Below are 11,812 nucleotides of genomic sequence, written 5' to 3' on the forward strand. Positions count from 1 at the left end.
GAGCGCTATTTGCCTTCTGTAGCGCAGATTTTCCTTGAACAGTTTGCGGACTCCATATGAAGAGCCCCTAATTCCTAGAAGAACAGAATCCCCTCTCAAGTTACCACATTTTGGAAATTATACCCCTTTGGGAATTTGTCTTACAGGTGTAGTGCTGATTTAACTCCATGGGTGTTAACCAGAAACAGGCAGCAGTGGCTATTGCCAAGTGAAAATTGCATAACATTATAAGGGTTAAAAGTTGACCAGCGATTTCTCATTTTTCCACCTCACATTTGAAGTGAGTTTGGGGAGGTCAATATGACAGAAAATACCCAAAAGTGTCACCATTCTAAAAACTGCTCCCCTCAAGGTGCGCAAAATCACATTCAAGAAGTTTATTAACCCTTCAGGTGCTTCACGAGAACTAAAGCAATGTGGAAGGAAAAAATTAACATTTTACTTTTTTCGCAAAAATTTTCTTTAGAACCAATTTTTTTTAATTTTCACATAACCAGGAGAAATTGGACCACAAAATTTGTTGTGCAATTTCTCCTGAGCATGCAGATACCCCCGTATGTGGGGGGAAAGCCACTGTTTGGGCACATGGCAAGGCTCAGAAGGAAGGGAGCACCGTTTGACTTTTGAACTTAAAATTGGTGGCGCCATGTCGCATTTGGAGACCCCCCTGATGTGCCTAAACAGTGGAAACCCCCTCAATTCTAACTTCAACATTAACACAGTCCTAACCATAACCCTAACCCCAACACAACCCTAGCTACAACCCCAACTATAACTATAATCCAAATGGAAAAAAATATTTTTATTTAATTATTTTTACATAACTAAGCAGGTGATAAAGGGGGGTTTGAGTTACTATTTTTTTTATTTTGATCACTGTGAGAAACTATCACAGTGATCAAAATGAACCAATAGAAGAAATCTACTATTGTTGCCGGTGCATGCGCCCACCATTTTTTTCCTGGAAGAAGACGTTAATTGCCGGGGGACATCGCAGGTACTGGGGCAGCTCGGGGGACCCCATTTCTCTAGCACATCAGAGGAGAGAGAAATAAATGGGAAATCTGACTTTTTTTTTGTGGTCGCCGTTATTCTGTGAATAATGGTGATCGCAACACTGGGGTGGGTAAAAACTGACCCGAAACATGTTCTCCGCGGTCTCCACTACCCCCGGTAGCGGGGACCCCGGAGTTTTCACAACTCTTGGGGCGCATTACACTTATTTCTCAGCGCCGCTGAAAAGGCGTATTGACAGTCGTTAAGGGGATAAAGTGCTCATAACAACTTAGTAAATGCCACCATAATAAATATAGCTCACGAGAGCCGCCAATGTAAACATCACAGTTTCAATACACATAAAGCTACCCCATTCTCTGTAGGAGATTCCAGTACGTATTCCAGTGTAGGTATCGGATACATGGTCCTCCTCACATTGTGCTAGTTAGCAATTTCCTGGACCGAATCCTTATCTAAACCTTGTTTGTCGGCTAAGAGCAGGCTCTCAACTCTAATGGTGCTTTCACATTGCGTTTGTGGGTCCCCTCAGGGAATACATCCAAAATCCCCCACAAAATGGGGTTTGGCGTATGTACCGACGGGGCCATAGACTGATGAAGACAGAGCAAAAATGTGCACTCTGACGTGCATCATTTTCCAGATTGTACACCTGCAGTAGGCGGACACCAAGACGCAGTCTACTACTCCTGTAGGCATACACTCCGGAAAATGATGCACATTAGAGCACACATTCACTCTGTCTTCATCATTACAGTCTATGGCCCCGTCAGTGCATATGTCAGGACCCACGAACGCAATGTGAAAGCACCCTAATAAGGGTGACCTGTACCTATGCTGCAACCTTTTCCTGTTCTAAGATTATGCATGTGGTATAACAGAGGTTCAGAATACCCAAAAGTCTCCTACACATAGTTTCTAATGTTTCCTACAAGTTTCGCCCCAACGCACGCTCATCAGGGAGACTGCAAACCAACATGCCCAGTGCTGTCTCCAACAGTGAGGTATCGGAGAGAGAAATTGGGATGTTTGTTTGTCTGCTTCTCAACGTGCTGATATAAGCTTGTGGCAAGGGGTGAAACACATAGAACACTTTAGGGACTGTAAAAAGAAAAATGTGTATAAAGGTTTTTTTATGCACTTTTACACTATAAACTTCCTCCCACGCATGTGACTGATCACATAACCTAACATCCTGAAAGGTCCACCAAGTAATCTGGGCCTTCAGTATCTGTACTGCAACCTGTGATGTGCAGGTCCCCTTCGGTTTCCTCTCTTGCCCCAAACTGGTCAGTGTTTGGAGGAAGCTGACTATAGAATGCAAAAACTGTTTGTTTGTTTTTTTAAATATTGCACTTGATGAAATGAAAAGTATGTTTTAAACTGACTTTAAGCACTTTCCTCTCACAGGTTTACTATATCAACTTTACAGATATTGCAAGCTATGCTGTGATGATTGATGAGAAGCCTTTTCTGCAATGTACCCGAAGCATTGAACCCGGTAAAACCAACTTCAATACCTGCTACACCGCTGGAGTTTGCCTTCTAAAAGCCAAACAGAAGATTGCAGTAAAAATGGTTCACGCGGATATCTCCATCAACATGAGTAAACATACGACGTTTTTTGGAGCCATACGTTTAGGAGAATTCCCTGGCTCATAAACTTTAGGGGAAAAAATAAAGATAAAAAAGCCAAAAACTTTAAAGGCCCACATAGTGTTACTAGCCCACTTGACTGAACAGAAGTCACAGTTTTTATTTTTGCAATAAAAGTCTGTGATTGTGGAGGATATGAAGAAACAAGTGGCTTTCATGCCGAGAATGGCACTGGATATTGCATTCCTCAGAAGACTATGGACAATTCTGCAAGTGTGGCACAGGACCATGTTGCCAGTACTGTTGGGATTCTTGTTGCACTAGCTGGCCACTTCCCATGCAAGCGATCGTCAATGCTGGTGGACAATTTTATTGATAAAATAAAACACAAACTCTTTTCCTGCATTATGTTTTAATAAATAATATATACACAACAGAAATAATTTTATTAATGCAAAATAGAGTGCATCAGATTCTATGCATTTTTGGACTTCAGCTCTCTGGCTATAGATTCCTATTGGCACACTACGAGACTACACTACATTTCATTGCTCTTACTATTGAGGCAGGAAAATATCATAGCTACTTCATGCTGCTTTTTTGAAAAAAAAAAAAAAAAAAACACCAAATGCGCATAAAGCACATCAAACAAGCACATTCTGTGAATGGAAAATCAGATTTATTTTTTTTTTCATTTAGTTCTGGATGCTTCTATTTTTTGCATTTTTTATTGCAAGAAAACAAGAAAATACAAGTGAAATAAATGCCTTAAGTGAACTCAGCCTCGCACTGCCTTCACACCTCTATAAGGGGTATGGTCTGAATTTTTGCAGAAATTTCTGAGACTGCAGACCTTCCCCATACATCTGAGTGGGGTGGTCTCTGCAAATTCTGCAGGGGTTTTCACAAACTTCATATGGAGCACTCCCAGAAATCTTTGCAACCAAGCAAAAAAAACCTTTCTGAATATATTGTCTGAACTGATCTATTTTTCTACACCTGTATTTGTCAATGCCACAGATACCTTTATACCTTGCAGTATTTTATGTTTGTCAAGAGCTATGTATATTGATCCTGCATTTTGAATGGACTGTGCCCCACATACACAATTACAGGCCGATTTTCCACTCTGTGTATTGTCTCAGCCACATTAATTTATGTAGAGGCAAAATGTGAAAAAGAAAACAATTTTCCGACATTCAACAAATGACAGAATAAAGCTTTTTTTTATTGTTCCCTCTTCAATTAAGTCCACTAGGCTCAATATTTATTTTGTGGGCAAATTGTAGTTTTTTTTCACCAATAATTCAGAAAAATGGTAATGTATAAAAATTAAATTAAAGGGCACCTTTCACCACATTTTCTGATAATGAACTGTATACATGATGTAATAGTGGCTGCAGAGGGGAATAAAACTTTGTTTTGTTTATTTCCCTCTCCATTCCAGTGATATTAGCAATCAAGGCATTTGGCACCCGATAAGCCAAGTTCTAGTGGGTATTATCCTACTTTTCACTGGGGGCTTGTACTTCTTCTCCCTGTATGACGCTGACCAATCACAAGCAGGCAGCAAAACTAATAGGAAGAAAGAACACGCCCCACAAAAAGTATAACTTCACACGTGTTTTTATGCATTGTTATCTCATCATGCTCATGCACCACAGATCAGAAAAAAATGCACGTGTGAATGAGATTTTGAAAACATTCATTTTGCCTTCACTGTAAAATGCAAATTTTTTTTTCCTGCATGAAAAAACTAGCATAAAAACAGATCAATAATGTTACATGTGAACAAGCCCTAAGTGAGTAATTTAGTGATCTTTGATACAAATGCAAATCCTTCTGTCTAATACCTCCAAATATACATTGCATTATTTGATGATGTTTAGGGAATGTACAATGAAGCAAAAGTTTGTTCTTACTAGATAAAACTAAACTCTCAATGTGAACTTCTATAATGTCAAATTGTTCTTATGGTTACAATTCTCTACCGATTTGGGGCTTTGCATTGAGAAAAACTGAGATCAAGCTGCTATAAAGAGAATATGGTATTAACAGACCTGTTAGCTTAATCTATGAATTTATCTGACTGCTTACTCGTTGCTCAAGTTCCGCAAAGAGAATCTGGCAGCAGGTTTTTGCTACCTAATCTGAGAGCAGCATAATGTAGGCCAAAAGAAGCTGAATCCAACAAGGTATCACTTATATTACTGGGTGCAACCATTCTCACACAATCAGAGTCTTTAGATTTAGCAATGAAGCAGAGCTGAGAAGCTGACCCCGCCAACACTTTGTTGTCCGTGTCCATAGCCCATAGACAGTGAGCTGCTTATCACAGCAATGATAAGCTACTGGTGCGAAAACAATTATAAGTAAACAAAATCATGTAGCTTGATAAGAGAGGCAGCACTGAAATTTGCGTTTTAACCTCTAGGTCACGCTGTCTTCAGATTACATTTCAAAAACCTGCTGACTCATTTTCTTTTAAGCCAGCCACGCACTATAGATGGTGGTTTGCCGAATGTCCGTCAGTTGATCTTTCGGACGAGAGCCACCTTGGCTGTCTCTCCCATGCAGAGGACGGCTTGCTCGATTGGGAGATCTTGTGTTTTCTATGACAAAGCCACCGACAGACATCTGTCGCTTTTAATCTCTAGTAGAATAAAGCGACTGACAGTCCAAAATCAGACATTCCCTATCAACATCTCCCCAGACCATCAGTTTTCCTCCCCCCCATATACAGAGTGTTGGCCGAACCAGTCAAGTTCGACAGGTCCGGCCGACATTAGTCCACTGTGTATTGTGGTCCTTAGTGTAGCATTTGTGGTGCTCTTCTGTGAGCAATTTGTGCAGTAACTACTCTGCAACACAAATACTTGTTTGGCCATCAGTGGATCAGGAGCCATAGAAGATCCAACTTATATCCACATGCACTTGCAATTTATTTTGTAGTCTTATTCTAACTACTAAGGAAATGCAATTAGGATGGTATTTAATATTACTAATGTCAAATTGCACATTGTGAAATATGTATCAACAGATGTTAGCAGAGGTTGGAATATTATTTACGTCACATGTACTATATCTTTCCCGCATGTTTCAATTCAATGTGGCTGCAGACCATTACTTAGCGTTAAATATGGCTGAAAAAGTATGACGTGTGCATTACAGTTTGAATGCAATTATTTTGCTTTTGTATGAGTACTAAACTATGGATGTGTAGGTAGCTGCTCTCCATAACTGGCAGATGTCGGAAGTGTTGTACAGTTAGCACCTGGCGCTAACAGCAGCTATCGGAGCAAGCTTTGATTGCTGCTTAACCATTTAAATGCTCCTGTCAATCTCTGACAGAGGCATTTGCAGTGAACTTTTCACTTTTTTTTTTTTATTATTTAAGCCAAGCACCTGCTGTTCCGCTGGTTCTTGATTAATTTTTATTTTGTATTTCTGTGCCCCTTCAGTTCTTGAGAGATGCCATCTGGTAATAAATGTCCACATTTTCCCCACAACTAATTGGGTATATACCATAGAACTCCTGTCTGGGAATTTGCCAGACATGTATCACAAAACTTTAGTTCATTGAAGAAAAGTAAAACTTTGAAACGGAGGGGCTCAAATTATTTTCTTTTTTTCCCAGAACCAGTGAAGCAGATCAAATTAGAGGAGCAACTCCGATTAAATGAAATGTCCTCTTTAAATGGCCCAATTGTACAATGAACAGTAACTACAGTGGAATGTAAAAGTTTGTGCACCCCTGGTCAGAATTACTGCTATTGTGAACAGTTAAGCAAGTTGAAGATGAAATTATCTCTAAAAAGCCTAAAGTCAAAGATGACACGATCCTTTGTATTTTAGGCAAAAAAGTGTTTTACATTTTAAAAATTTCAAAAAGGAAGATGAGCCAATGCAAAGGTTTGGGCACCCAAGGAGATGAGTGCTCAGATAACTTTGACTAAGGTTTCACACTTTAGCCTGTTAGGGTTATTGCTTGTTCACCATCATCGTTAGGAAAGGCCAGGTGATGCAAATTTCGCAGCTTTATAAAACAAACCTCTGCCAAAAAACATCAGCCATGAGTTCTAAGCAGCTGCCTATCACTTTGAAAATGATGGAGGCCAACAAAGCAGAAGACGGGTATAAGATAGCAAGTTGCCAATTCCTCAGTTCGAAATGTAATTAAGAAATGGCAGTTAGCAGGAAGAGTGGAGGTCAAGATAAGATCTGGAAGACCAAGCAAAATTTCAGTGAGAGCTTGTAGGATTGCAAGAGCAACAAATCAGAACGGCTGCTTGACTGCAAAAGACCTTCAGAAATATTTAGCAGCCTCTGGAGTTATGGTACATTGATCTGCTGTTCAGAGACACCAGCACAAATATGGCCTAATGGAAAAGTCATCAGAAGAAAACCTCTCATGCGTCCTCACCATAAAATTCAATGTCAGTAGTATGCAAAAGAACATCCAAACAAGCCTGATGCATTTTGGAAACGTGTTCTGTGGACTGATTAGGTTAAAATAGAACTCTATGGCCACAATAATCAAAAAGAGAATGGCTTCTACAAACGGATAATGATTAGTAATGAGCGTATGCAGTGAGTGGCAGGGCCGCCCAAAATTTGGACGCACTCCAATACCCCTTTGAAGAGACGTACAGGAGGGCCTCCTTAAAAAATGTTCCCATTATTAGGAAGTGCGTCTCCCATACTATTTGCCTATGCAGTGAATGCAATGCCCCTTTGAAGAGAAGTTTAGGAGGGCCTCATAAAAAAAATATTCCCATTGGAAAGGAGCAGGTCTCCTATACTTGTAATGACCATGCACAAAGTGTATGGGCTGACAAACCTTTACCCCTGGGGGGGTATACATGAACATACTGTATAATAAAAAATTTTTACAGGCATCAGAAATAGTGATGAGCGAGTATACTCGTTGCTCGAGTTTTCCCGAGCACGCTCGGGTGGTCTCTGAGTATTTGTGACTGCTCGGAGATTTAGTTTTCCTTGCCGCAGCTGCATGATTTGCCGCTACTAGACAGCTTGATTACATGTGGGAATTCTCTAGCAACCAGGCAACCCCCACATGTACTCAGGCTGGCTAGTAGCTGTAAATCATGCAGCTGTGTCAACAAAAACTAAATCTCCGAGCACTCACAAATACTCGGAGATCACATGAGCGTGCTCGGGAAAACCCGAGCAACGAGTACACTCGCTCATCACTAATCATAAACACCCTTTAAAAAATGATGTGGGTGTTGCATCTCAGACCCTGGTCACGCTGGTGGAGGATGAGGAGAAGGAGGACAACAGCAAATAGCCAAAATCATGAAGCATAATACCCATGTGTGGGTGTGAAGAGGTGCATGGTAATAGACCTCCCAAAAAAAAGACACTGGATTTGAGTTTGCTATGCAGCTATCACTCAGTGATGTTGAGAAGTCCGGCCCAATCCAGCCCTTGTTCATTTTTGTAAGAGTCAGCCTGTCAGCATTTTCAGTTGACAGGCCGATGCGCTTATCAGTTATAATTCCACCAGCGGCACTAAAAACCCACTCTGACAAAAATGCTAGTGGCAGGGCAAGGCGTAGAGAGCCAGTTCATGCCACGTGTCCATCTTGGATACCCGATAATACACTGCTCAAAAAAATAAAAGGAACACTTAAACAACAGAATATAACTCCAAGTAAATCAAACTTTCGTGAAATCAAACTGTCCACTTAGGAAGCAACACTGTTTGACAATCAATTTCATGTGCTGTTGTGCAAATGGAATAGACAACAGATGGAAATTATTGGCAGTAATCAAGACACACTCAATAAAGGAGTGGTTCTGCAGGTGGAGACCACATCTCAGTACCAATGCTTTCTGGCTGATGTTTTGGTCACTTTTGAATGTTGGTTGTGCTTTCACACTCGTGGTAGCATGAGATGGAATCTACAACCCACACAAGTGGCTGAGGTAGTGCAGCTCATCCAGGATGGCACATCAATGCGAGCTGTGGCTAGAAGGTTTTCTGTGTCTGTCAGCGTAGTGTCCAGAGCCTGGAGGTGCTACCAGGAGACAGGCCAGTATACCAGGAGATGTGAAGGGGGCCGTAGGAGCAGGACCACTATCTCAGCCTTTGTGCAAGGAAAAACAGGAAGAACACTGCCAGAGCCCTGCAAAATGACCTCCAGCAGGCCACAAATGTGCATGTGTCTGCACAAACTGTTAGAAACAGACTCCATGAGGATGGTCTGAGTGCCTGACGTCCACAGATGGGGGTTGTGCTCACAGCCCAACACTGCAGGACGCTTGGCATTTGCCACAGAACACTAGGATTGGCAAATTCACCACTGGCACCCTGTGCTCTTCACAGATGAAAGCAGGTTCACACTGAGCACATGTGACAGTCTGGGGATGCCATGGAGAGCGATCTGCGTGCAACATCCTTCAGCATGACCGGTTTGGCAGTGGATCAGTATTGGTGTGGGGTGGCATTTCTTTGGAGGGCTGCACAACCCTCCATGTGCTCACCAGAGGTAGTCTGACTGCCATTTAGGCATCAAGATGAGATCCTCAGACCCCTTGTGAGACCATATGCTGGTGCGGTTGGCCCTGAGTTCCTCCTAATGCATGACAATGCCAGACCTCATGTGGTTGGAGTGTGTCAGCAGTTCCTGCAAGATGAAGGCATTGAAGCTATGGACTGGCCCACCCGTTCCCCAGACCTGAATCCAATTGAACACATCTGGGACATCATGTCTCGTTCCATCCACCAACGTCACGTTGCACCACAGACTGTCCAGGAGTTGGCGGATGCTTTAGTCCAGGTCTGGGAGAAGATCCCTCGAGACCATCCGCCGTCTCATCTGGAGCATGCCTAGGCATTGTAGGGAGGTCATATAGGTACGTGGAGACTATACACACTACTGAGCATCATTTCCTTTTCTTGAGGCATTTCCACTGAAGTTGGATCAGCCTGTAACTTCATTTTCCACTTTGATTTTAAGCATCATTCCAACTCCAGAACTCTGTGGGATATTAGTTGTGATTTATGCTAATCATTTTTAGGTTTTATTGTTCTCAACACATTCCACTATGTAATGAATAAAAATTTCATTCAGTGATATCTAGGATGTGGGATTTTAGTGTTCCCTTTATTTTTTTTGAGCAGTGTAATAAGGCACAGAGGAATCACGGACAAAGATTGGTATGGTCAGCAAGGTACTCCCTCAGCATCTTCCCAAACTTTGCATTCCTTGTGAGAGTACCCCGCGCCTCAGGGCCTGTGCAATTGGAGGGTCTGAGAAAACTCTTCCAGAACTTTGACAGTGTGCCCCTACCTCTGCTGGATTGGAGTTGTCTCTCGCCTGTACTCCTTGGTTATCCAAAAATCTGACCTCCGCTGCCAGCGTTTTCAGATGGGACTTTTTTTTATTAATTCCGCAACAAGGGCCTCTGATACTGCAACATTTTGATCTCCTTGTAGAGTGGGTCTAGAAGTGTCACCAACTAGCAATGACCCCCAAAATTTTGAGAACGTGAGGGTCACGGGAAAGGCAGCGTAACATAAACTCAGCCATGCGTGCCAAACTGCTAACAGGCAAGACTTCCGTGTCCTCACCAAGAGGATGACTGACCATGCTCTCCTCCTACTCATCCTCTTTGTCCTCAGGCCATCCACGCTGAACAGAAGGTATTACAGATGTGCAGGTACTACCATCTATAGCGCATGAAACTATCTCCTGTTCTTCCTCATTGTCACCCAATCCACGTTGGGATGAGATGAGACTGGGCTGTGTGTAATGACCCTGCATGGTTCCTTGCTCCATTTCATCATGCTCTGCCTGCAATGCATAATCTTTGTGAGCAGAGAGCATTTCATAACACAGAGAAGAGGGATTGTGACACTAATTATGGCATCATTGCCGCTCACCATCTTGCTGGATTCCTCAAAGTTCTGGAGGATGGTACATATGTCTGAATTCCATGTCCACTCCTGAGGTCTTATGTGGAGTCTGAACTGAATACCAACGGCCTTGTTGATGCTGGTAGTCAAGAACAGCCCTCTTCTGCTCACAAGTCTTTCCCAACATCTGCAGTGTAGGGTTCCAACGCGTGAGGACATCACACACCAGTCGGTGAGCCGGAAGCTGCAAACACTGCTGAAGCACGGCAAGGGCAGCGCAAGCTGTAGCTGACTTTCTAAAATGGGCACACAGGTGGAGTACTTCGACAAGCAGCTCTGGGTAGATTTTGAGAAACCGCTGAACCACAAGATTAAGCACATGGGAAATCTGGAAATATGTATGTATATATACACACACACACACACCCCCGTGTGCAGTGTACTATGTATAGATTTATTGTGTCACTGGCAAATGTAACATCTGTCTTGAAAACTACAAGTCGCACATAGGTGTTAATATGTACTTCCCTGAGACAAGTAGACTCTGTCCCCAATCTCACCAGGGAGTCCTGCGGGAAGCCAAGAGGAAAGGTAACATTTGGCACCCCCTAGGTCTTGGAAGACAGATGTTAATTGCGGCCTGATGGTATCTATCCATGAGAACCTTTACACAGGGTGTCTCAAGAGAAAAATAATATATTCATTAGTAGCGCGGGCGTGGCCCAATCAAAAAGCCATCAATTATGATATTAATCTGAGGGGGCGGTCTAGAAACCTGACCAAGCTATAAATTTAAGCTGTATACAGAGAATTGTGTTCACATAATGGGGGCAGCCTGAGAAGCTGGTGTGATCCAATCTACATCCGTCCTACCCTCGGAGCAGAAAGCAACTACCAGTTAGATAGTTTCTGTAAGTTTCTCCTCTTTATTTTTATACTGTTTTGCATAAGTTGTATGTCTTTTTATTATCATATTTTTATACCTTTTTCTTACTGTAAGCATTGAACTTTTTTAATTAAAGTATAAATCTGTAACAAGTTGAACCTTGAGTGTTCTAAAAGAATCCGTAGCCTAAGGTGTGTGAGCCTTGTGATAGACAATATTATGATTAATAGTCTGGGACTCATCGCCCGTGTGTTCGGTGAGTGGTGGCAGCGTGTATGAGCGGGTGTGTGGCCTGGGTCGGTGTGTGATTTATGCTCCCATTACAGCATAGGACAGAGGTTGAATGCTGGACTGAGAGAGGGGAGATAGATAACCTTTGCAGGCACAACCCCAAGTCACGTGTGAGAGCGGACACGTGACGAAGTGACACC

The 11,812-nt window shown here is 42.4% G+C and overlaps 1 protein-coding gene across 6 annotated transcripts in view; it reads left to right on the top strand.

The window, feature by feature from the left end:
* EDA (ectodysplasin A) overlaps nucleotides 1–3,015 on the top strand; it is a 178,300-nt gene extending 175,285 nt beyond the window's left edge. For 5 of the 6 annotated variants that reach the window (XM_077284943.1, XM_077284945.1, XM_077284942.1 and 2 more), the window contains one exon: nucleotides 2,425–3,015. In XM_077284943.1, the coding sequence (XP_077141058.1) occupies nucleotides 2,425–2,676 (252 nt within the window). In that variant the 3' untranslated portion in view covers nucleotides 2,677–3,015. The remainder of the gene's footprint in view (nucleotides 1–2,424) is intronic. The other variant, XM_077284947.1, reaches the window with a different exon arrangement.
* Nucleotides 3,016–11,812: the final 8,797 nt, after the last annotated feature.

The sequence above is a fragment of the Ranitomeya variabilis genome, chromosome 2 (genome assembly GCF_051348905.1).
Source record: "Ranitomeya variabilis isolate aRanVar5 chromosome 2, aRanVar5.hap1, whole genome shotgun sequence".
NCBI lineage: Eukaryota > Metazoa > Chordata > Amphibia > Anura > Dendrobatidae > Ranitomeya > Ranitomeya variabilis.